The 26,514-nt window shown below is 41.9% G+C and overlaps 1 protein-coding gene across 1 annotated transcript in view; it reads left to right on the top strand.

The window, feature by feature from the left end:
* gpc3 (glypican 3) overlaps positions 1-26,514 on the top strand; it is a 143,648-nt gene that overhangs the window by 44,965 nt on the left and 72,169 nt on the right. The window contains exon 3 of the mRNA XM_039665703.2: positions 23,264-23,952. Within this exon, the coding sequence (XP_039521637.2) occupies positions 23,264-23,952 (689 nt within the window). The remainder of the gene's footprint in view (positions 1-23,263; positions 23,953-26,514) is intronic.

Here is a 26,514-nt window from a genome sequence, read left to right as displayed (position 1 = left end):
AACAATCTAGTAACTATCATTAACTAACAAGAAACTCTGATTAACAAACTACTAAGTAATAGCGCACAAACGAAAGTAGTAGTTCACTATTAAGTAATCAATAACTACTATTTTTTTAATACTTCCCAGAGAACTACTGAAAAAGTTTATTAACAATCTAGTAACTACTATTAACTAAAAGAAACTCTTATTAACGAATTAGTAAGTAATAGCTCACAGATGAAAGTGTTACTAGATACTTCTGTGGGAATTACTAATTATTTGGATTCGTATTATAAAGTGAAGATCATTGGAACTAACTAGTAATTACTCAAGTGTTACTAAAGACATTTTCTAAAAGTATACTAAAGTTCACCAAAAATCTCAAACGTTTGCACAAATCATGACTAGATCATATAGTAACACTTGAGTCATTACTAGTCATTACTAGATAACTAACTAGTCATCTGTGAGCTATTACTTACAAATTCGTTAATAAGAGTTTCTATTAGTTAATAGTAGTTACTAGATTGTTAATAAACTTTTTCAGTAGTTCTCTGGGAAGTATTAAAAAAAATAGTAGTTATTGATTACTTAATAGTGAACTACCACTTTCGTTTGTGCGCTATTACTTGGTAGTTTGTTAATCAGAGTTTCTTGTTAGTTAATGATAGTTACTAGATTGTTAATATTGTGTTACTCATTAGTTCTTGTGTAGTTATTCATTAACGAAGGAACCGTATTCTAAAGTGTTACCCATTTTTATTATTATTGTTACTATCAATGTTGAACACAGTTATGCTCAGGATGAGGGGGACAGAAATGTCTAGTGTAATAATTTACTGACACTTTTGATCAACTTATTGTATCCTTGCTGAATTAAAATGTCAGGGACCACACGATGACGGAAATGAGTCACTTCCCATCATTGGCTCTTTCTAGCAATTCACAGCCAGCAGGTCTTTTCTACAGGGGATATCCATTCCTACAGAGCAGGTGATCTTTGACATTTTTCGGGAGTTACAGAAATGAGATTCTCCCCACAGCTTCAGACCGGATGAAGAGGGAGGTGAAGGTGTGAACTCTTCCTCAGCATCTCCTGTAAATAGCCTCGACTCACAGGGAGAATGTGTCATTTAATTGCCACATTTCTGCCATGAGGTGAAAATTGTGCTTTGCTTCTACAGGCCCATCAGCATAAACCTTGGAAATGTACCATGTTGTTTTGCTTAAAGGATTGTGGAATGACCTTTAGAAAAGATAAACGACACATTGTGAACCGCTGACTGAATCTGTAGGGTTAGATATGCTGATTACGAGACACAAATACAGATAATCACTGATGGCAATGCGATGATTGAGGCCAAGAAGGTCTAACGCTAAAATGCCTCACCGCTAGCAATCTTGCTCTTTAACAGTGAGTTATTACTCCTCGTGAGATCCTATATCTGATCCTGATAGTCGGAGCCTGCAGCCTTTTCCAGCGCCGCTATCTAGCCAAAAAAGACAGGGTTTGATCCCAGCCCTGCCACTGAGCTGCTGTAAAGTTAATTGAAGCAGTAAAAATTGGGCCTCTTGATCTAGTGCCATACCTGCAGTCGAATCTGTGTGCTTCACATTTAGTTCTGTCAAAGACTCGTTTACTGATATGGATCTCACCTGTCTGGACACCATTACCCACTGCTCCGCAGAGCGAAACTAACGCCTGGCCTGGCTGACGGTCGGACTCCCGCTGCGCTGGGCCAGCCGGGAGAGCAGTGAATCACAGCTGATGTAGCAACACTGATCCATAGATCTCAGCACAGCTGTCTTCTCCAGTGTCCTGAGACAAAATGAGGAGTCGTGCAAAGCTGCTCCCTATATCTAACCTTTACCGTAAGGCAGTTTTAAAGTTTGCTGAAGCGATCATATTTCAGTTGATCTATCTGCAGTTCAGAGATTAATGGATGCCTTGGAATGAAATCTGATTAGATTGTGGAAAGCGGTGGGAATTGATTGCCACATATGTTTGCGGTGTCTGTTGAAACCGTGCCAAAGCTGAGAGGCGGGGATGTGTGAGCTGCACAAACAGGAGAGGAAGTTTGGAAAACAGTAATTTAGACTATCGTGTGGCTTTTCCACATATACGCGCACTGGTATTAGGCTGTATTAGCTGCAAGAATGCTGATTATTGATTCATATGCGCACTGCGCAGTGAATGGCTTGACGTGATGGCATGGAGGTGTACAGGTACTAGATTCTAGGTACTAGAATCAGTTGCCTCTCATTTATGCCACTCACTGATTGGTTGAAATTTTACATTTTCAGCTGTACACTTGCACAAGTTTTTATTATACCTACTTTTTAGATTATCATCCATCAGTAGTTTAAAGAGATAAATGATTTCTGAAGGATCATGTGACACAGGAGACTGAAGAAATGAGACTGAAAATTCAGCTTTGCCATCACTGGAATTAAAGGGATAGTTCACTTTGAAATTAATTTTTGATATGTTTTAGCTTACCTCAAGGGCATCCAAGATGTAGGTGCCTTTGTTTCTGCAGTATTTTCAATTTTGACATTTTTCAGTCAAACCGTTGTTGTCTATCAGTCATACACTGGAGGCTAAGGGGGTCCACCAAAAAGCATGCACGGAGAAGTCAAAATTAAACATGATTTAATGACTCGTCAATGTAAGTACACATTGATGGCCTAAGACACGAAACGAGCGGTTTTTGTGAGAAAACGAACAGTATTTATATTGTTTTTACCTTGTAATCATAGGTATATCTAAATATGTAAAAGGTAAGACTTCCGAAATCTTCGTGTAAATACTGAGTAACGTCACACGCAAGCGATCACTTCCGGCGTAACATTGAACCGATTCAGTTCGGTTCAGTTGGACATTGCACAACTGATTCAGATCACTCAGACGTCACTGTGATCACACGAGGTAAAAACGATATAAATACTGTTCGTTTTCTCACAAAAACCGCTCATTTCGTGTCTTAGGCCATCAATGTGTACTTACATTTACGAATCATTAAAATCTCTGTGCATGCTTTTTGGTGGACCCCCTTAGCCTCCAGTGTATGACTGATAGACAACAACGGTTTCACTGAAAAATGTCAAAATTTAAAATACTGCGGAAACAAAAACACCTACGTCTTGGATGCCCTTGAGGTAAGCTAAAACATATCAAAAATTAATTTCAAAGTGAACCATCCCTTTAATTGCATTTCAAAATTTATTCAAATAGGAAATGGACATGAAGTGTAGTATACAGTGAGTATACTACAGTTCATATGCTCAAGAGTGTAGTATACAATGCTGAACATCTTTAATATGGAGATTAAATCTATAATGTCCATTTTATCATCTGAGACTGATAAACAGTTAGTCTGTTTAATGGATTGTAGTTCATCTCCACGTAAAGAGTTCCGGCTGAGAGATTCATCCGAGTGCTTCTGATTCTCTTTTTACACTTTTAAAGTACAGATGACCCCAAAGTGTCTCTCCCAGTCTCTGTGCAACATTCACTCTCTTCTCTTCCCTGCCTTTCCTCTCGCCGACTATCGCTCCCTTGGTCACACTCGGGTCTGGTACAAGAACTTCAAACCACATATCTACCCCCTCGCTGCTTCGTTTTAAAATTCAACCCCTTGCTTGTCTGCTTTTAAAACCCCACTTCAAAAAGGAAAGATTTTTCCCCTTCGTTATCTGTCATCAGGCAGGGAGGATAACTTGGACAGAGGGAGTGATGTTTAGGAGGAAGAGAGATGGGAAAGGGCCTGGGAGAGCACTTTGCACGCCATGCATGGAGAAATGAGACAATGCAGAAGAGGGGAATCTTGTTTATGAGTGAATATCTGTGCTAGTACGTCTGTTATTGCTTCCTTTTTCAGTTATTTTCACATTCATTCATGCGCTTTTGAGTTTTCAAACGTAAAAACGTGGAGTGTTTCGTACTCTTGAGGGACGAGCTTGTGTGTTTCATTCAGATTGGTGGATTGAAAAATACTGCTTACAAATGGTTTTATTTCGGAGTGTAGACCATAACCAGTGACCCTCATCTGTTGTTAAAATGAGAGAGATATTTGAGTGTTAACTCCAAGGTCTTAAGGAGCTTTAGCTGCAAGGTCTGGTCACAGTGGTGACTCCGGTGGATTTTTGCGAGGACATGTTTCATGTGTCTGGGATGCTGCCAAAGACTCCAGCAGTCTTTGATGGGGGCTTCAAAGCTCAGCCTGTGAGTGTCTCTCTCCACATGTGCTGGCAGGTTCTCTGAGCTCTCCATTCAACTCCTACAGATCACATACCGCCCATTTCCCCACCTGCTGACGTTTGTCCCCACACATCTCACGTACACATTAAAGGTGCTATATGTAACTTTTCTTTTAAAATGAATCCTTTTTTTATTTCCTGTGTGTGAAGGGGTTCATTACAATGATCCACTTGTCGGGATTTGCTATTTCCTCTGAAGGCCAGTATTCCTATTTTTATGTGAAGTCTCCGGGTCACATTTTCTGCAAAATCCATCGGATGTGACCTGCAAGCGCTCGCACAAGCCTCTCTCCTTTTTATATAAAGTCTATGCGACGGCACTGCAGCTAACGACATGAGTCTGATAACATCAAAAAACGACAACACAGACTCCAACACAAACTCCACATAAATATAAAATACAAAACAAAAATGTATATGCTGAAGCTCGTCAGGCCAAACGTGAATCGGATAGACTTAGGATAAAAACACGGATCAACATCGGCAGAGCGTTTGAATTATGGAGAGACCTCCGCTGTTTTTATTGTGATAAATTACAAGTTTTCAGATATGCTGAATTAATGGTAAACTGTAATGAAATAGCAAGGTAAACTACAGCATATATGAGACATGAAATTACTTCAAAAGACTGTACCAGGACAAAAAAGTAAGTGCTTTAGGATGTAACCTTTATTTTATGTACTAGATCTACTGTCTAACGTCACTCATCCCACTACTATCATATTGTTTATAATACATATTTCCAGACACGTTCACTTCCTACGATCTTACTGTTGCGCTGAAATTGTTAGTCTAATTCACTAACCGTTTTTGTTATAATATTATACATTCACATATGTTGACATTGCTGATTGTGAAAGATACACGAATAGTTCGGAAATGCCTTATGCTAGATAACACCACAAATGTAACGTTATCATGGTACGAGCATGGAGCATTTGTTAAACTTCAAGCTGATAAAAGTAACCTATTATTGTAACGTTGCAGTGGGAGTTTACATGAGTTTCCAGCATGTTGTGTGATGCTTTCTCCGGTGTGTTGAAAGTCTCAGTGTGCCCGGTACCATGAGTGCTCGCTCTTGTGTTTGAGCACGCGCAAGAGTATGAGCGCTCTTGTGAAAATTGGTTGCAATCTGAAACATCACCGATAGAGGCCGATAAAAATACATATAGAACCTTTAACCTCTCAATTTGTATGTAGGTGAATCTCTTGGGTCAAAAAGCGAACCTAAAAATCACAGGTTGGAAAAAGAAAAAAAATAGTTTTTATAAGAATAAATGTTACTTTTAATTTAATTTTAATTGTATTATTTATTGTAATGTTACAATAAAATTAACTTTAACTTCGCGTTTCCTTGCTCTTGAACGGGCGCATACACACAAAATTATGTCTATATAGCCATCTCAGCAATTGTTCTCTCGGTTATGTGACTAGTTGAGAAAGAAACCGGATGTTTGTCCATTTTTTTGGTCCATGCATTCAGTCTTAAAGTACCACTCATCTCCACTACAAATAGGAAAAAGAGGCTACAATTTGCAAGAGCTCACCAAAATTGGACAGTTGAAGACTGGAAAAATGTTGCCTGGTCTGATGAGTCCCGATTTCTGTTGAGACATTCAGATGGTAGAGTCAGAATTTGGCGTAAACAGAGTGAGAACATGGATCCATCATGCCTTGTTACCACTGTGCAGGCTGGTGGTGGTGGTGTAATGGTGTGGGGAATGTTTTCTTGGCACACTTTAGGCCCCTTAGTGCCAATTGGGCATTGTTTAAATGCCACGGCCTACCTGAGCATTGTTTCTGACCATGTCCATCACTTTATAGCCACCATGTGCCCATCCTCTGATGGCTACTTCCAGCAGGATAATGCACCATGTTACAAAGCTTGAATAATTTCAAATTGGTTTTCTTGAACATGACAATGAGTTCACTGTACTAAAATGGCCCCCACAGTCGCCAGATCTCAACCCAATAGAGCATCTTTGGGATGTGGTGGAACGAGAGCTTTGTGCCCTGGATGTGCATCCCACAAACCTCCATTAACTGCAAGATGCTATCCTATCAATATGGGCCAACGTTTCTAAAGAATGCTTTCAGCACCTTGTTGAACCAATGCCACGTAGAATTGAGGCAGTTCTGAAGGCGAAAGGGGGTCAAAAACAGTATTAGTATGGTGTTCCTAATAATCCTTTAGGTGAATATACCTATACATATATTTTTTAAAAGTTTGCTGATCCGAAACATCCGTGGCTCAAAAACCGTAAATGATCCGAACTGTGAATTTTGTGATCCTTTGCACCACTAACATGAGGTTAAATATGACTTGTGCTGTCTTATCTTCACCAACTCACAGTTAGATCCTAAGATTTTAGAAATCAATGCAGTCTGTACCAAGATATAGATTAAGTGGCGCCATGTTGTTGTATAAAGCAGAAATGTGTGTGTGGATCTATGGGATCAGCCATCTATTGGGAGCTTAGCAGCTGTAGTCCGACACAGAGGTTGTGGTTTTTTCCTCTGGAATCTGGACTCAACTTTGTCCCCTGTAAAGTCACAGAACAAGAAATCAATGTGATCCATACAAAAACTCACTGTGGTCACTTTGTCCGTGTTCCTGGCACCAAATGAGCATGTTTACACGTTTACGTTTAGGATTTAAAAGGATTAATGAGTGAGAAATGAAGTTGATATCATATGAACATGCTGCATTATTTGATTCTCGGCCTACTTTGATTCACTAATAATAAGATCTACGAGTGAAGGAGGAGAGAGCAGTTCCTGTTCTTTGGTTAGTCATCTGTGTGTCTTCCCAGAAGTCCATTTGTCAGTGAACGAGAGAGGTCTCTCAGGCAATGAAAATGGTTGAGGAGTGGAGAGAGAGGCGGAAAAGACTGAGTGTGTTGGTAACCCAATGCCGTCCAGCCCGTGGCCGGAGCGATACTATCGGGACCTTACCAGAAATCCTTCTCCTCCCTTACAGGAAATATTATCCTCCTCTTACCACTCCACCATTGCACTTTTACAGCTTCCCGCATGCTACTTCATCACCCCCTGGCATCCAGACCCTGACCACCCATTTGAAACCTCTCTGCAGGTGTGGCGCTCGAGTTACGAGGGCACTCTGAGTTATCGCACGCTCCCTCATCCTTCGTCTGGGCAAACAAACTCGGCTCTAATCAATGGAGCTATTCCAAATGCATATAACTTACGGGTGATGTATGAAGCCCGCTTTACATCTGGCAGATAGAGACTTTATTAGCGTTGATGGTTCCAAGCTCCTTGGCGGTCTGGCGGGGGAGGGGCCAGGTGCCACTGCTTTCTCCCCCATCACTCTCCCCGGCGTCTAGAGGTGACACTCCATCAGGGAAATTGATTGGGCTCGTTGCATGGCTAATTTATTGATGATCTGCGCCTGGCGGGGATAATGAGTGTATGAGTCTCTGATGGATGTCCGAACTACGCCTCTGAGCAGCTTGAATTACTGCAGCGGCCCTGCATATGTCAGAACACGCAACTGGTTTAGAGCAAACGCTCGCTGTATTGATGTATTGATTAAAGTCTAATCTGAATTAATACTCTTCTATAAATGTTCACCTTTCAAACTGACTGCTTTGATACCTGTAAGTTCTGGAGAAAGTGGAGCGGGTACCGTGCATTTTGACCAGATCTCCAGATGAAAAAATAAAGAGGGAGTCGAGGGATGTTTCATGTTCCTTATAAGTTAAAGTCTGTCTGTTTAACATAGTTTACATTTTTAAAGTGAAATGTATTTGGATATTTTTTGTTTTATTGTATTAATATTACTAATATTATTATTGATGTTTAAAATATTTGAATCCTCCAAATTAGAGTCAAATTAAAGACATGTCATGTCATGTGACAATAAAGTGGGAACGTTTTTTAAGTGAGGACCACTGTAGACAGTCATGTTAACATGTATAGTTGGGTCTGACAATGAAATTTTATTAAATCCCATTTAAATCTGGAAATAAAGTAAGTTCTAGGATTTTTAAAAATGTTAAAAAAAGAGTAATGAAACAAATAAGAACTTCTAGGTCACTAATCAAATAAGCACATGAGTGACATTTACCTTTGTGAGCTTTATACTGTATTTATTACTGTAAATGTGCTTTTTGTTCATTCTCACACATGGGAAACGTGACATCCACTCTACATTCCTCCTATAAGAGGAAGCCCTGCTGAAAGTCCATTTGTGTAAATGGTCCTGAAGTGTGGGTCATGCGGTCAGTGTCTTGACGGCAGTGTCTCGTGAACCTTGTAAAGAACACCTTGTGCTTCCATGGCTTTATGATCTTGTAGAAGAACGCTACTGGCCTTTATGGCAGTGGCTATGAGGTCCTATTAACACACAAGGACAACTACCATAAAAAGTTATCTTGGTTATTTAAGGTAAACATTTGAAAATCATATTCTTTTCTTTAATTTAAGCAAATATATTTCCTTCAGTGATTTTCATTCTCATTTATGCCTGTTAAAATGTATTGTGATGCCTGGTTGGGTCAGTGGCTCAAATCTTTAGATACCAGTAAATTATCACAATTCTCTATTACAAATGAAGAGTTCAGATGCAAAAGCCTCTAAGTGCCATTTGAAATTTTCTCCTAGAATGATCATTTTTATCAAGCAAGTTCAGTAATTTCACTTAAATGACAATTAATAGGTAATCTTTATTGCAATTTAAGTGAAATTACTGAACTTAAATATACAAGCTTGATAAAAATGATCATTCTAGAAGAAAATTTCAAATGGCACTTTAGAGGCTTTTGCATCTGAACTCGTCAAATACACCCCCAAAACACTTTTCTTTTATTTGTATCTTTGTTCAATTGTATTTATTTGTGATTGGATTATTTGTCCTTATTTTATTACTGGCAGGTTTTTAATTAGGCTAGTAGTTTTTTGCTGCAGTGTCAAAATTGTAATAGAGAATTGTGATATTTCACTGGTATCTACAGTAAACATCTGAATCACTGACCCAATCCTTATGTAACGCTTCATCAATCCGGGTGTTCGTTCTGAGGTTCTGTTGGTGTGTTTGTAGGCGTGGGGTTTGTTGGTGTGTACTGCCTGTTTGTTGCTTAGCACCAGCTGATCACTCAATCAGCCTTCAGCTGCAACTTGTTAGCTGTCTTTATCTAGCTGGAGTTGATTGTGCTTGGTGTCGGTTCGTCAGTCTTGTTTGTGTCTCTCACACAGTTCCTGTGTCCTAGTTTTCCATGCAGAGTTTTGTCATCGTCTGGAGTCCTTTCTCCTGGCCTTCGAGCTGAACCATCTCTGGGGACTTCCCAGTCTCTCGTCTCCAGATCGGAGTTGTGACTTCCAGGTCGCCCGCCTGCAAACGTGGCGTTTTGAGTATTTACGTGTTCTATTTGTCGTCTAAATAAAACTGCTTGCTTGCATTTGGATCTACGACTCATCGTTGTGACATCTTAGCACTGAGCCCTGCTGGAGCAGCTCTAAATATGTGCTGTGCAATTAAATGAAAGATCAAATATGATAGAGCAATGCAAATATAACCATCAGCACTCCTTGGGAGGTGGTGGCGCAGTGGATAAGACACATGCCTTTGGTGTGAGAGACACGGGTTCGAATCCACTGTGAGACACCAATGTGTCCCTGAGCAGGACACTTAACCCCTAGTTGCTCCAGAGGCGTGCGACCTCTGACATATATAGCAATTGTAAGTCACTTTGGATAAAAGTGTCAGCTAATTGAATAAATGTAAATGAATAGTGAAAGTAACGGAAACTCATACAAGACATTTTTGCAGGCTTAGTTAAGCATGAAAATAACTGGAGGTCATATATGCTAAACAAATTAAGCCAACTAATATGATTCATTTTATTTTGGTTTACCCAATATTGAAAAAAATACAAATGCAGTGAAAATGCAGGAATCAGTTTTGTCAAGTAATAAATACATTGGTATCGGGCTCCCTACTTCATAGCCATCCTTCTCGCATATATCCAGCCCTCTGTTTGTCTGTGTTTCTTTGTCATAAGTATACGTGGTATCGCCATCGGTTGTTGGTATCGGAGCATTATTACTAATACGAGTACACAAGTGCAGTATCGTTATTGGTGCATCCCTAGTAGCTAGAGTTTAAGATTCTCAGCAGCTCACAAATCATATACAGTGATTTAAATGAAATATCATACATATTTATGAGTTTCTTAATTACTTAGTTTGCGCTCATAATTTTGGCCTCCTGCGATGTCATAACTCACTCTGCCCTTGTTGATGTATACTCCTTACACTATGACTGAATGGATTTGGCTTGCGTTCATCTATCTGTTGGATCATAAATATAGTACCATCAGAGCTCCTTGGTTACACATCCATTGGCAATAATGATAAATCACCTGAGTGGTTGGAAATCAGATACCTGTGAAACATCCTAGTGCAGAGTAACTCTTATCTAAACTCTTAACCATGATTGAAGAGGTACTTTGTTTGTGAGCTGAAAGGATATATCATTTTTCTCTTTAGAAAAGAGAACAGACGTGATGCATATGTAAAAATAAAACGCAGCTTCATCCTTTGTCAATGTCATGTTCAGTGATGTAAAAAGCAGGACACAAGCGACTGGATTTCCTCTTTGGTAGATGTCAACCAAAAGTGGATTTTGCAAGTTTTTAAATTCAATAATATAATCTTATGGAAATAAACCGTCTGAATTACCATATCATTGTTAGTTTCATTTTATATACTCAAATTAAATACACACTTTTAAAGTAAATTGTTGTCTTTTTTTATAAATATAAACATATGACTTTATGGCTAATGGTACAAAACAGTAAAGGGCCATTAAACATCATGATTATATTTTATTTAAAGAAATATATGCTTTTTCTTTCTATGCAATGAGATCCATAGTGTTCTGTTTAGTTTTTCAATTCTTAAAACATCTTTTTTTTTCTTTTTTTTATTAAATACAGATTTGTAACTTCATGATGGTGATTCAAGAATTAAGATCTTTGGGTGAACTATCCCTTTCAATACTTTTATTTAGTTATTTAGTTAATGTTTTTGCATCATTTTAGTGTACTACCGTGATGGTGTTGTGTGTGCATGACCCCTTGCACAATCATTATATGATATTGTTCATGGTTTATGAACTGGCCACTTTTGAATAACTTTTTTATTACTTAGTTTTTTCAAAGTTCCCTATCGAGGGAACTCAACACTGCGTCGATAAAATCGACTCTTTGGGGACGCTCCCTAAGCGTGCGCCTCTGAAGTATGAATGAAACTAATCCAATCCTGATTGGTGTTGCGTCGTGACGTAACATGTGACGGCATACCCGGAAGTATAAAAGTGACGCTGTCACAACACACACTAGCTTTCGCTCTTCAGCAAGCGCTTTATGTTGAAACTGTCTGTCTTATTTGGTGTTGTTTGTCTTATTATTGAAAGAAAGTATGGCCAGTGAACAATTCAAGAGGTGTGTGCATCCCTGCCCTCGTTTCATCACGGGTGGGGACGCACACTCTCTATGTGTGTATTGTTTGGGAGTGCAGCACGCACGGGCAGCTCTCGAGGGGGCTGCTTGTGAAATGTGTGAGGCTTTGCCTATTAGAGTGCTGCGCTCCCGGCTGGCGTGCTTTGACGAGCACGGTCAGGCTCGCGTTCCCCAGGGTTCCGGTCCCGCATATGTCGAGGCGATGCGGCGACTGAGATCCTGGGGTTCGCAGCGGGATCTGGCGGAGGAGAGTGAGAATGCTGAGGCATTTTCTCGCTCGCCATCGGCTGGTCCCGCAGCCTCTGAGAGTGGTGTGGGAGCCCGCGCTGCGGTTTCTCCTACCCGCGATCAGGTCCCGGTGCTTGAGCTGTCTACTTCTGAGGAAGGGGACGTGCTCAGCATCGATGCGGACGACCGTGATCTCAGCACGCCATCACGCGGCCTGGGTTATGAGGAGCTGGTGGAGGTTGTGACACGCGCTGTGGCCAGACTAAACATCAGCTGGCCACAACATGAGCAGGAAACGCAAGTCACCAGTAAAATGGACGAGCGTTACCTGCAGCGCAGGTCACAGCCTCACCGCCGGGGTCTGCCGTTTTTCCCTGATCTCCATAAAGAGATCTCGAGAACGTGGGAAAGACCGCATTCGTCCCGTATTTCGAGTCCCAATGTAATAGATTACAGCAATGTTATGGGGGCTCGAGATATGGGATATGGGAAGATGCCGAAGGTGGAGGAGGCTTTAGCGAGCTATCTCTCTCCCGAATCGGCGTCTTCCCTAAAGACCCCGGTGTTGCCTAGTAAGCCCTGCAGAGAGACATCTGCATTGGTGGGCAGGGCTTACATGGCGGCGGGTCGGGCTGGTTCGTGTCTGCACTCAATGGCGATTTTGCAGGCATACCAGGCCGACCTCCTGAAAGATTTGGATGAGGGGGAGGGGCCTACTCCTGAAGATGTCGCGGAGTTAAGGAAGGCCGCAGATTTGTCTCTCCGGGCCACTAGGGAAGCGGCCAGCGCTATTGGCCGCTCTATGGCGGCCATGGTGGCCACGGAGAGGCATCTGTGGCTGAACTTATCCGGTATTAAAGAAAAGGATAGGTCCTTCCTGCTGGATGCGCCGCTTTCGGCTTCTGGCCTGTTCGGCGACGCCGTTAATTCGGTTGTCGACAGGTTTCAGGAGTCGAGAAAACAATCTGCGGCGTTCCAGCAGTACCTCCCCCGGAAAGCGAAGGCCAAATCTAGTAGGGGGGGGCAAAGCAATCAGCCCCAGCCATCAGCCAGCTCCTCCCACAGGGCAGAGCAGAAGGAGAGCGTTTCCTCTAGAGCCCCCCCTCCGGGGTCTTGGCAACAGAGGAAACGCTCCCAAAAACCGAAGTCCTCCAGCCAGAGGGGCGACCTGAGGGACGTCATTCAGGCTAAGAGGACTTCGGAAAAGAGGTCCTAGCCAAGGCAGGACTTCAGAGGGCTGCCCCCTCCGCAGTGAGACAACCGAGGTTGTTCTCACAACGGGGCCCTCTAGGAAAAGATGCAGGTCCGCCGTTAACAGCGCTTCGGGCCGCATCAATTTCCAGCGAAAAGACACCAGAGGCCAGCCTCGAGAGGCTGGTACCCTTAGCAGATTTTGTAGAGGGATGGTATCATCTTCCCAACATATCTCCATGGGTCCTGCAGATAATACGAGTTGGGTACAGACTGCAGTTCGCGCACCGCCCCCCCAAGTTCTCTGGGGTGGTGCTCACTGCGGTGGTCCCAGAGCAGGCTCAGGTGTTGGAACAAGAAGTACAGACTCTGCTGTCGAAAGGAGCCATAGAACGTGTTCTTCCGGTAGACAGGGAGTCCGGGTTTTACAGCCGGTACTTTATAGTTCCAAAGAAGGATGGGGGGTTAAGGCCAATTTTGGATCTCAGGGTGTTGAACCGGTCTCTGAGAAGGTTCAAATTCAGAATGTTGACCATTCCAACAATCGTGAGTCAAATCAGATCCGAGGACTGGTTTGTCACGATAGATCTGAAAGACGCCTATTTTCACATCTCCATCCTTCCTTGTCACAGGAGGTACCTGAGGTTCGCTTTCGGGGGCGAAGCATACCAATATCGGGTTCTTCCGTTCGGCCTAGCACTCTCTCCCCGCACATTTACCAAGTGTATGGACGTGGCCCTTGCTCCACTGAGACTTCAGGGGATTCGCGTATTGAATTATCTCGACGACTGGCTTATTTTGGCCCAGTCTCGGGAGATGGCAGTTCGGCATCGAGATGTCGTTCTTGGCCATATTCAAAAATTGGGGTTAAGACTCAATTTGAAGAAGAGTGTGCTAGAACCGTCCCAGGGCACGACCTTTTTGGGAGTCGTGTGGAACTCGATTACAATGCAGGCACGTATGTCTCCCGCACGTATCGAGTCAATTCTGGCGATGGTGTCCAGGGTGAGGCTAGGTCAGGCCGTCACTGTGAAACACTTTCAAAGGATGCTGGGCCTCATGGCAGCGGCATCCAACATTATTCCTCTGGGCCTCCTTCACATGAGGCCCCTCCAGTGGTGGTTGAAGACCAAGGGGTTCTCACCCAAAGGAAATCCGTTCCGTATGATCAGAGTAACGCGCAAGTGCCTTCAGTCTCTGCAAATATGGAAGAAGCCTTGGTTCCTATCCCAAGGGCCAGTGTTGGGGGTGTCATGTCGCCGGGAAACCGTTTCGACAGACGCCTCCCTTACGGGCTGGGGCGCGGTCATGGACGGCCGCTTTACCAGGGGTCTGTGGCAGGACCATCATCGCACTTGGCATATAAATTGCCTGGAGATGATGGCGGTATTCAAGGCTTTGAGGAGCTTCCTCCCAGACATCGAGGGTCGCCACGTCCTTATACGGACAGACAATACGTCAGTGGTGGCCTATCTGAACCGACAGGGGGGACTCAGATCGCGCCCTCTGTGCAAACTGGCGCATCAGATTATCCTTTGGTCCCAGGGAAAGATATTGTCAATAAGGGCAATGTATATCCCAGGGGTTCAGAATCGGGGAGCAGACATCCTGTCGAGGCAGGGGCTGAGGCCCGGGGAATGGAGACTTCATCCGGATGTGGTGAAGTCGATATGGGAGAGGTTCGGACCGATGGAAGTGGATCTGTTTGCGTCTCGAGAGACGTCCCACTGTCCACTTTGGTTCTCCCTCTCACATCCAGCCCCACTGGGGTTGGATGCCATGGTACAGGCTTGGCCGAGGCTTCGCCTGTATGCTTTCCCCCCGATCGCTCTGCTCCCAGGGGTCCTGGAGAGGGTCCGTCAAGAGGGCATCAGTCTACTTCTGGTTGCCCCGAGATGGCCGACACGAGTATGGTTCTCGGATATAATATCACTCCTCATAGCTCCGCCATGGCCGATTCCTCTGAGGAGGGATCTATTGTCTCAGGCGGAGGGCACAATCTTCCACCCTCGCCCAGAGTTGTGGAAGCTGTGGGTCTGGCCTCTGAGGGGGTTCAGTACCTAAATGCTGGCTTATCAGCTGAGGTGGTTGAAACCATACTTAGCTCTAGGGCCCCATCTACCAGGAGATTATATGGCCTCAAGTGGAAGGTGTTTCACACTTGGTGTGGAGAACGAAGGTTGGATCCAGTAAACTGCCCAGTGGCTTCAGTTCTGGAATTCCTTCAGGATCGTTTCTCTGCGGGTCTCTCCCCGTCCACTCTTAAGGTGTACGTGGCTGCCGTTTCGGCTTTCCACGCGCCAGTAGATGGTGGACCTCTGGGGAGGCACCAGTTGGTCATTAGGTTTCTCCGTGGTGCTTGGAGGATGAGGCCGGCGATCAGGTCCAGGGTGCCTGCCTGGGATCTGGCAATAGTTCTGGAAGGGTTGTCCCTCGCTCCCTTCGAACCTTTAGAGTCGGCTTCGCCTAAGGACTTAACGTTGAAAATGGTCTTTCTCTTAGCGATTACCTCTCTTAAGAGGGTGGGAGATCTCCAGGCCCTGGCGGTAACGCCAGCTTGCTTGGAGTTTGCCCCTGGCAAAGTAAAGGCCTTTTTGCACCCGAGTCCGGGCTACGTGCCTAAAGTTCCTTCGAGTACGGCTCGCTCTGTAGTCCTTCAGGCATTCCATCCTCCACCTCATGTGTCGGCGGGAGAAGAGAGGCTTCACTTGCTCTGCCCCGTCAGAGCTTTGAGTGTATACTTGGAAAAGTCTGCTTCTTGGAGAAGATCTGACCAGTTGTTAGTATGCTTTGGGTCACCTAAGAGGGGGCTCCCGGCGACCAAACAAACTATAAGTAACTGGATTGTCCAGGCTATTACTGAGGCTTACAAGGTGCGTGGGGTTCCTTCACCTTTGGCCTTAAGGGCTCACTCAACTAGAGGCATGGCTTCCTCTAGGGCCCTTCTGTCGGGAGTACCTCTGCAGGAGATTTGTGAGGCAGCCGGCTGGGCTACCCCGCATACTTTCATCAGGTTTTACAGTCTCAGCCTTCCCAGTACGCCCGGTGCACACGTACTCGGCCCTTGCTGAGTGCCTAATCAGTTTCACTCTGGGGCGGGTCTGTTCGGTGCGTGGCCTAGTGGGTACTCGTTCCCCAAAGAGTCGATTTTATCGACGCAGTGTTGAGTTCCCTCGATAGGGAACGTCTCGGGTTATGACTATAACCCTTGTTCCCTGAGAAGGGAACGAGACACTGCGTCGTGTTGCCACGCCCCCTTTTCAGACCCTTGAGCGTCTTGCTTCATCGCGAGGCTAGTGTGTGTTGTGACAGCGTCACTTTTATACTTCCGGGTATGCCGTCACATGTTACGTCACGACGCAACACCAATCAGGATTGGATTAGTTTCATTCATACTTCAGAGGCGCACGCTTAGGGAGCGTCCCCAAAGAGTCGATTTTATCGACGCAGTGTCTCGTTCCCTTCTCAGGGAACAAGGGTTATAGTCATAACCCGAGACGTTATTATAAGAGTACATTTTACAAGAAAAATACTACTTCAGTCGTTCTACTTTCTACGACATAATTTGACTTTAAATGTGTCACTATTAAATTTACTAGCAATTTCTGAGTGAAAATTGTTTCTAGAAAAACAAATGTCAGTGCATGTGTATTATTATGTTGTGTACAAGCATATTTTAAGATACAATGCACATTTTATTAGTGTGAGCCGATTCCAGCATCAGATCAAATGATGGAACCACTTGAAGTTGGATTTAGAAATGAGTCCACCACACTTGCTCAACAGTGAACATTTCCTTGAGCTTATAACTTACTGTAGATTAGAAACTCCTGGTCAAGCGGCTTCCTCATCCAGTGGTGATTTGCTGTCAGGCTTCTACTAGACCGATCTAGCAAACGTAACCACCATATTCACCAGTGCTCTCTGTTTTGTAAGACATTTATGCTCACCCATTAAAGGACACCTGATACTAGACCTACCCGTGTACCCATAGCCCAGATCAGACGCAGGAAACAAGAGCAGACTGAATTCAACAGTGATCTGTATGACCCCTCTGCTCAAATACAGCATTGCATTAGGAGGCGAGACGCTCTCTCCCACTGTTTAAGCTCACCATGGCTTTGTAAGTGATACAGCGGCTTTTGTCTGCCTTACACAAGGCTTTCAGAGAGATTGATGAAGTAGAGGAGAAAAAAGCAGAGCTCTCTCTCGTTCTCCATCTTTTGTTCTTGGTGGCTTGGGAGCAGACACCTCAAGACATTGGGAACACAAAGCTGCAGGATATAGCCTTTGTGTATGCATGATTAAAAGTGAAATTGTGTGACTGTATGCATTTGATGGGTTATGGTGTTTTAGTGTGGCAGTTAAATAGATCAGTTAGAGATGGAGTCTTAGTCTTGTGGTCTTGGTTTTGAGGCCTTTTAAGAAGACTAAATGTGGCTTTGGTCTTGGTGTGACTCTCTAATATCATCTGGATTTGGATCTTAACTTGTGGTCATAGACAAGAAGTCCATAACATCATGCTCAAGCTAATAATGACATCATTAAAGGGATGCTATGCAGTTTTTTAGCTTAACTGAGCAGCTTCAGAGTTATTGAAATGGTTATATGACTTCTTTCGGGTTTAATGGTGGCTGTCTCGCGGGTGTGATATGTCCCCATTGAAACATCTCGCGGCACGGATGTACCAATATAAACAAATAAAACATCTCCAGGTAACTCTAGTAGAGCATTCATTTCGTTCGTTTGTTAAATAAGAGGTGATCTGAAATGTGTTGTTTTTGAAATCAAGTGACCAAAGTGCTTGCCGCTGCGATCAGTGGTGCGGATACATTGTTCTGTTGTGACGCGCAAAGTCTTCACACGGACGCGCGCTTCAATCCGTTGCGGGGACTGAGAGACTCTATATTTGTTATGGTGAAATCACAAACCCTAATGTACAAAAAACATGTCCCTGCTACATATACAATCACAAACAATAGGTTTTGATGAGGAAAATTAACTATACAACTGGATTAGAACCCAGAACCTTGGCTAAAGTTCTGCACTGGATCATTAAAGTTCATGGGGATAATTGTCGGATCTATGTATTTAATCACATGAAAATTCTCACCAATAACAACATATATTAGATCTCATTAAATGACAAATTTAACACAGTGTACTATTGTATACTATGTAACACGTCATGCTCTGCGTGAGTGGTATTTACGACAGTAACGTTAAATACAAGTACTCCACAGCGACTCTAGGGGTCACTGTTGACAAAAACGGGATTCCTGCTTGGTGTCCCTTTAAGCATTTCCATTTCATTTCATTGTAATGTAATGCAATTCAGTTACAACAACCAATCCTAACGAGTAAGTTTTATCATCCAGAAATGCATATTTTATAACAGTGGATAAAAAGGGAATGAACACTTCTAAATTGCTGTCATCGGTGGCACACACACGCACAAACAGTCAAGTGAAAGTTGCATTGAGTGACAGATTCAGTAATAATGGGGTGTTCTAATATTGTCACGATGCTTGCTTTCTCTGTATAATTATTCAAGATTTGAACAACAATTGTTTTTGTTTTCATGCTCCTTAGAGGCCCAATATAAAATTGACTGCTTTTCCACTGTCTTGATTTACTGATGTATAAACAGAAATTAAGTTAGTTTTAGCCTACATCAAGAATATGGCATGCAGTTGTCCTACATAAAAAAAGTATTTTAATTCAAATTATATTAAATAAAAATGGAAAATTACAGAAAATGATATACCTAATTTTGGCCAAGGTCATGCAGCCCTTGTCTTGGTGTTTAAAATTAATACTATAAAGTAAAATAGACCTCTTGGTTCTTGAAAAAACAAGTCTTAGGGATACTCTGTACTCTGTATACTCCAACTCTGTTATATATAACCTGGTTTAATCACAATCATTTTGTGTGTGTGTGTGTGTGTCACTGTTCATAAATATAAATACTGTTGTCTGACACGAGTGTGATACTTATGCGTGTGCTTTTGCAAACAGCTTGAGTTGGTGTGCTGTGATGAATGTGTTTGCATATGAATTGACGTGCGTGTGACATTCTGTATGTGTGTCTGTTGTTATTCTTTAACATGCGAGAGTGTCTCCCTGAGCGTCCTGTTTGGCATTCACTGCATCTGAGAGCTCGTTGATCACAGAGAGAAGTGTTGTGTGCTGTCTGCTAGGCGGGTAAACTCACGGCCAAAACTTACAGTGAGCCACACAAACGCTAGTTTCTGTCCCCGCGCGACGCTGCATTACTGCTAACATCAGCATGGAGCACTATACACTGTGTCCCTAAACACCACATTACTCACCCCGGGATGATAAAGCTCAGCCAAACACCCACACATCATTCATTGACTGTGTATGTGTATGCTGTCTGATCTCTAAGCCGCTTTGCTGTTGAATGCCTCAATGGGAATGTTCAAAATGCCATACTACTCCTGGTGTTGCAGTATGCAGTATTTATGCTGTGCACAGTATGTAAATGTGTTTCTGTAGGCTATTGAATACTCGGGTGATTTAATGCATTTGCCAAAATGTGCTGCGTGCAAGCAGAGTGCACAGTGTGAGATGCCGTATCCCACAATGCAATGCGCTCCACTTGACCTTCCATTTTCAGTGAGACAAATGAACCCGAGGAGGCAATATTATCTGCGATATCTATCCTCCGTCATTGACTCATCATTTGATCAGACTGCCAAAAGGTTACATTCTTTACGCAAAATTAAACATGCAAAATAAATGTTTATATTACTGAGATTAACCCTCTGGGGTCGGCGGTAGGCCTTATCGCCGGTGATACCAGCTCACTTTTTTTTCTTATAGACCATTTTGCAAGATGTAAACAACACTGGTCCAGAAGCACTTCCTGTTTCAGTTTTTTAACACTACATAAAAGCTGGGATAAAATACAACCAACAGAACATATAAAACTGAATCAAAAAGTTAAACAAACATCTTTACATGTGAAATAAAGAAAACAGTTACAAACTGAAACAGGAAGTGTTTCTGGACCAGTGTTGTTTACATCTTGCAAAATGGTCTATGAGTGAAAAAGAGACTCAAATTACTCTGCTGATTTTGATCTTACATATGAGTGTTATACATCATTCGATCCTGTTAAGTGTCTATTTTTTTAGTTGCATACTCACAATAAAAACAAAGTGTTCTGTTTTTTGTCAAATAAAGGAAACATGATGCGCGTTTTGCCTTTTTTCTGTCATTGAAGTTCTGAAACACGTCAGAAAAATGAACTGTAACTAAGTAAATACTTGTCACAGAGACACTTTATGAAGCTGAAATTATCTTCATGAAGTAATTTATATAAAAACAACTATTCTCAGTTGATGTAATCTGTATGAAGAGAAAGAGATGTCAGTCTTTTTCCTTTCACGTACTGAAATTATAGCGAACCACGTCCACTGAGAACGCGTGCTATTCAAACGCAAATCTTACCTCGTCCTTACCTTTACCTTGTCTTGCTGCGCAGTGAGGAATAATACTATCTAATAATCCTGGAAAAGTTACCTCAGATGGTAGTTTCATTTCAAGGATCATTTTGTTCTAACTGCGACAGAATAGTAGGCTATCTTTTAAACCAAAAAGACTGTTTAAATATGAATCGGGTGTCTGTGTGTGTGAATGAACGAACGAACACACAGATGCATAGCCTACTGCTCCAGTCCAGACGAAATAGATTATAAAGTTTTTACTATATTTACTATAAAATAGACATTAAATAAGCTTTTGTTAGACAGTTTCTGCTCATATTTTAAATATATAGTATGTTTTGTCAAAAAAATAAACTATCAACTGTTTTCCAATGCAAGCTATATCAAAATAATGAATCCTTAACTTTGAAATATGTATGATAAAATCTATTGGCCTACTTTAATATAATTAAATTCTATTCTGTAATGAGGTCATCTGACAACCGTGTAGCATACTATTGTTTAAAATATTTATGGTTAGATACTCTATACTGTTTCACTATACAAATACTATATTGGTAAGAAGTATGTTTTAAAATAGAGAGTATATATTGCATAATATGCTATTCCTAAACATACAATAGCTCTGTTAATTTTGTTCATTTTTCATGTTCATTTTTTTGTGTGACTTTGATACTAGCTATTTCTTAAATTGTACACTGTGGCTGTTCAAGAATTTGGGGTTAGATTTTACTTAAGAAATTAATACTTTTCATCCAGCAAGGATGCATTAAATTGATTAAAAGTCCAGTCAAAACATGTATAATGTTAAAAAATATTTCTATTTCAAATAAATGCTGTTCTTTGGAACTTTTTATTCATCGAAGAATCCTGAAACAAAACTGAAGTTATCAAAAGCAGCACAACTGTTTTAAACATTGACAATAATAAGAAATTTTTCTTCAGCATCAAATATTTAAATAGAAAATAGTATATTTCACAATATTACTGTTTTTACTGCATTTTCGATCAAATAAATGCAGACTTGGTGAGCATAAGATTTCATTTTTGCAATTCATTCACTCCTCCATCATGTTGTGCTGATGTAATACCCTGTGCCCCTGAGAGCCAGACACCCAGAGAGAGATAGATGGAGCTCTTCACGTATGTGGCTGTGAACAGTCTGCTCGGCATCATGCTTATATCACAGCTCTGCAGACTAAAGGTCTAATTACAGACTCCCCACCTCTCAATCACCTTCACCCTCTCTGGATGAAGAACTCGAGGCACTTTTTCCTCTTTCACTCATGTGTCATTTTCCCTCTAGCTTTTATTTTTCCTCTCCCCATGCCCTCAAATCCCCTCAGCCTCTCGTCTCTGCATGGTCTTCCCGGATGCCTGGGTGGGTTCGGTAACAATCCCTCTTTGCCTGCTTGCTGATAAGGCTTCACAGTGAGCTTCCAGATGCTACTGATTATGCCTCGTCTCTTTGTGCACTGTTTTCTGAAAATCTCAAATCTCTCCCTCACAGCATCCTGCGCGGATGAATAAACGATTTTTAAAGCTATAAGGCTCTTGAAAAGCACCCTTGTTGTTTTAAAAGGACATTGTGGGTTTCATCTAGAGAGGAAGCTTTAATTCTATTTTCCTTTTTTCTCACTTTTTATCGTCTTTTAGGGATTAGGATGGTGCGCGTCTCTGTGAGGAAGAGATTCTGTGGATTATTGCGTATCCAAGAGCTTTTCATTTCTTTCTTCTTTCTTTTCTTTCTGTTTCATTGACTTCTCTGCATCAGTAACATTTTAAGAGTGTCAAGGAATAGATTTGATGCCTTAGATCAGGGGTGTCTAAACTTGATCCTGGAGAACCACCTTTCTGTTCAGCTCCAGCCTTCTCCATAACATCTGTTTGGAAATTTATAGTAATCCTGAAGACCTTGATAAGCGGTTGGTTAGAGATGCACATAGTAACTAACTTAGTCCAATTTAGTACTTAATTCAGTTGCACATAGTTCTGTTGTTAGAACTTATCTAGTAGTCATAAGCCTTCATCACAAGCCGTCTACAAATTTGTGAACAGAACAATTGAGTAGCTGTGTCAGATCAAAGATCAAAAGAACATCATTTATTTGGGATACCCTTTATTTCGATGGTCCACTTAAAACATTCTACTATTCCATGTCAACTAACTCCATTACAGAATAACTAGAGTGTTAGTGGACTTTTAGGTTTGTTGTTGGGGTTCAGTTTAGTAGAATAAGTTGACAAGTTACATTTAGCCAGTAGAATGTCGGTTGGGGAACCATCAAAATAAAGTTTTAGCGCATATGAAGCAGTTTACCAATAATCTAATGACTGCTAGTTGACATGTAGTTGCAGTTACTTACGGTTTCCGATCGCATCACAGCACAGAGACATAAAGATCATAAAGATAATAAAAAATATTCGCTTCAAGAGCTCCTATCATAGCATTTGAAATGTTCCTATTTTGTTTTGGGAGTTCCCAAAAACAGTTTAACGTGCATGCAAGGATAAAAAACACTTTATTCGTCTTATAATATGCATTTATTTTTAGCTGATTTGCTCAACGACGAAAGATTTTTTTCCTGAGAGTTAGTGTCTGTCATTATCCTTCAATTTATCTCTTTCTTTCTGTTTTTTTTTTCAGAGGCTTTTGACATGGTGCTCCGTCTAGGTCGTAATTCCACTCTGAGGCTGATACGGGAGGAGTTTCCCACTTTGGGCACCGGAGCCAGTGGAGCCGTGACACAGTTATTCATGGACATGTCGCTCTACATCCTGGGCTCGGACGCTAATGTAAACGACATGGTCTCCACCTTCTTTTCCCACCTTTTTCCTCTTACATACAGGCGTCTTCTTGGCAACGGGGCAGTGACTGGCATCTCGGAAGAATGCCTCCGTGGGGCCTGGCGGGGAACTTCTGCATTCGGGTCGTTTCCCAAGATGATGATGACCCGGCTGTCTCGCTCGCTCCTGGCCACTCGTGTTTTCCTGCAAGCGCTGAACCTGGGCATCGAAGTTGTCAACACCACCCAGCACCTGCGGGCAGGCAGGGACTGCGGGCGCTCACTGCTGAAGCTCTGGTACTGCCCTCACTGTCAAGGCCTGCTGGAGGCCCGGCCGTGCCGCCCGCTGTGTGTCAGCACCATGGGAGCGTGTCTAGGGGGAGCGGCGGAGGTGCAGCCTCACTGGAGGGCATACGTGGAGGAATTGGGTTCACTCGCCACTGCCATGAAAGGGGAGCAGGACATCGAGCCTGTTGTGCTCAGACTGCACGTCATTATCAGACAGGCTCTCAAACAAGCTGTGGTGGCCAAAAGCAAAGTCAGCGCACAGGTGAGTGACACATGGTCTCAGTAACAGGGTGCGAATTTGAGCGCTGTTTCAGACATTTTGCTAACACTCTGTCTCCAAAACCTCAACCTACTAAGACATGTCAGCAAACCCAATGTCAGCAGACCTGAATGAATGAAATCTCTCACAGGGATTTTTGATTGCCTTGTTTTCTGATTGGTTGTTAACAAAGCCTTGGGCTATCAAAATAAAAAACGATCAAGATTTCTCAGGAAATCTATATTAGTAAGTATATTCACATGCAGAGTAATAGTTGTCCAAGATGGCACAATTCCAATTCTTCTTAACAATTCGGTTTTCTAATGGCAATTAGTGATTCTTTTATACTTTAAAAAAATAAATATAAAAAAGTAATGGGATTTTTATTAAATAAATTTAAAACAATTATCGCAAAATGTGCATTTACACAGACTTTTTAATTACTTTTCAGTCTTTTTAGAGGTGTGTAAATTCAATCCTATAATTAGCCTTTACTAGTAAATAAAAAAAGTCATCAAAAATAGGAATATTGGGCCATAAGAGCTAAAGCAGCGATGTCTAAGCTTTTTTTTTTTTTTTTTTTACCAATTTTAACAAAGAACTAAATATTTCTCCCAATGTTTTTTTTTACATTTAGAAACCTACCTTTTGCTTCCTTACCTGTATGGCATATACAGTAGAAGGCCTTGGGACTGAAAAAAAAAACAACATAGTGGGAGAGCAGGGTTTACCTCTTAAGAAAAGTATGGACCATTTTTACATTGAATAAACTAGTAAAACAAGCAACATACATAATCTAATAATCAAAACTCTCATTATGAGCACAACAAAAATGTTGACTTGATTTTTTAAAGTTTTTGTCTTCCCTTGCCACCTCTAAATAATATTCCAAATCATAGCATTGTTTATGAAATGCTCTTAATAAAGCTAAATTTATTAAAAAAACAAAACATCTAAAAGTGCCACGTGGGAACTTGTCACAAACCTGGTCGGAGTCATCCGTATGATAGATGATTGTATTTGTTTCATTCTCATTCTCTGCTGTGTCTTAGAAAAATGATCTATTATTCGGCTCACCATGTTTCTGCTACTGTTGTTAAAATAACCTTGTCACCTGTAGCTCTTAATGTGGCACATTAGTCTTTAGCAGGAGAGAGAGGCAACACGCATGGAGTGGAAAGGGCTTGAATAAAGTGCATTTGGCTCTCTAGATAAAAAATATTAAATGATGTAGCACCAGAAGACCATTATCAAAAACTTCTATGATATGAACCACTCTGTTATTTTGCCGCGCTGCTCACTTTAAACTGTAGAAATGGTAAAATGCCACAATTATGTCCTGTGGTGATGATGGACCCAAGCCATGATCTGGAACAGACCGTGGTCCACTATTTCAATACCACTGTTAATGGGGAAAAAAATGGAATGGGAGGGAAAATTATATTTCAGTGCTTTCGTGTACTCTTGCAAAAATTTGCTGGTGAGTGTAAAACTGGTGATGGGAATCATGAGATAATGCAGTTTCAGGGGGAAAACAATACTTTTGTGACAGAACACAAAAGGTTTTAGAGAAAATGCCAATGCGTTGAGGTATAATTTTTCTCACATTTTTTTCATCACTACCTGCCTTGGGGGCTCCGTAGAAAGTTTTCAGTACCCAAAAAAGTATTACAAAAGAATCAGATTAAGTTCATCACAGGATAGATGTTTATTTGCGAAAGAGTGTCCAATTCTCCCACTCGTTTCCCTTCGTTAACCATTTCAGATGTGTTCATCTGGCTGCTGTTTGCATAAGAACACTCTAAAACATTTTTACCCGAACACTTACAGTATTCCCTCGCTCTCCAGTAACCGACAAACCTTTTTCGCTGATGGCCTTTTCACAGGGGCAGGAGAAGTTTAAACAGCAATACCACACTTCAATTGCTAGCGTATGTTAGCAAGATCTGGAGGGCAAGTGCTCATGAAATATTGAATGTGAGCAATGGTGGAGCTTGTTTTGCTTTTCCATGATGGGGACGACGTACTAAATTTTCCACTTTAACACCTAGCTTCCCGATGGCGTAAGACACTCACACACTCGCTTGCTGCAGCGAAATGCACTCACATTATTCATCAAAGCTCCATCTCCACTTATCCCCTCCTCAGTGATGTGTAAAATACTCCACCTTTGGTTCGCCAGTACAGCGTGGGTGTGTGTAAGTGTGTTTATGACTGTGGTTGTGTTTGGTTCACACAGTATTTGTAGAGATCAGAGAGGCCTTTGATAAGAGGAATATGAACATGTTATTTATTCCTGAAGGGATAATCGGGCTGCTTGATGGGGCTCCTGTGAAGTTTTAACAGCGGGGTCATAGAGGAACTTTTACATCTTATACATTTTGGCCATGTAGCCTCACATTAAAGCTCTACAGTGTGATTCACACATAAAAATACCATCACCACACATTGCCAAAGGCTGTTAACATATGCCATCACACTGAATGATAATATTTCCATATCTAATGGCCAAATCTCTCTTGCATATGTCTCTGTTGCTAAATATATGTGCTCTAGAAACGTTCA

This window comes from Pimephales promelas, chromosome 9, assembly GCF_988280905.1.
Source record: "Pimephales promelas chromosome 9, fPimPro1.hap1.1, whole genome shotgun sequence".
NCBI classification, from domain to species: domain Eukaryota; kingdom Metazoa; phylum Chordata; class Actinopteri; order Cypriniformes; family Leuciscidae; genus Pimephales; species Pimephales promelas.
The sequence above is the reverse complement of the archived record's forward strand: the minus strand, read 5'-3'. Positions and strand labels throughout refer to the sequence as shown.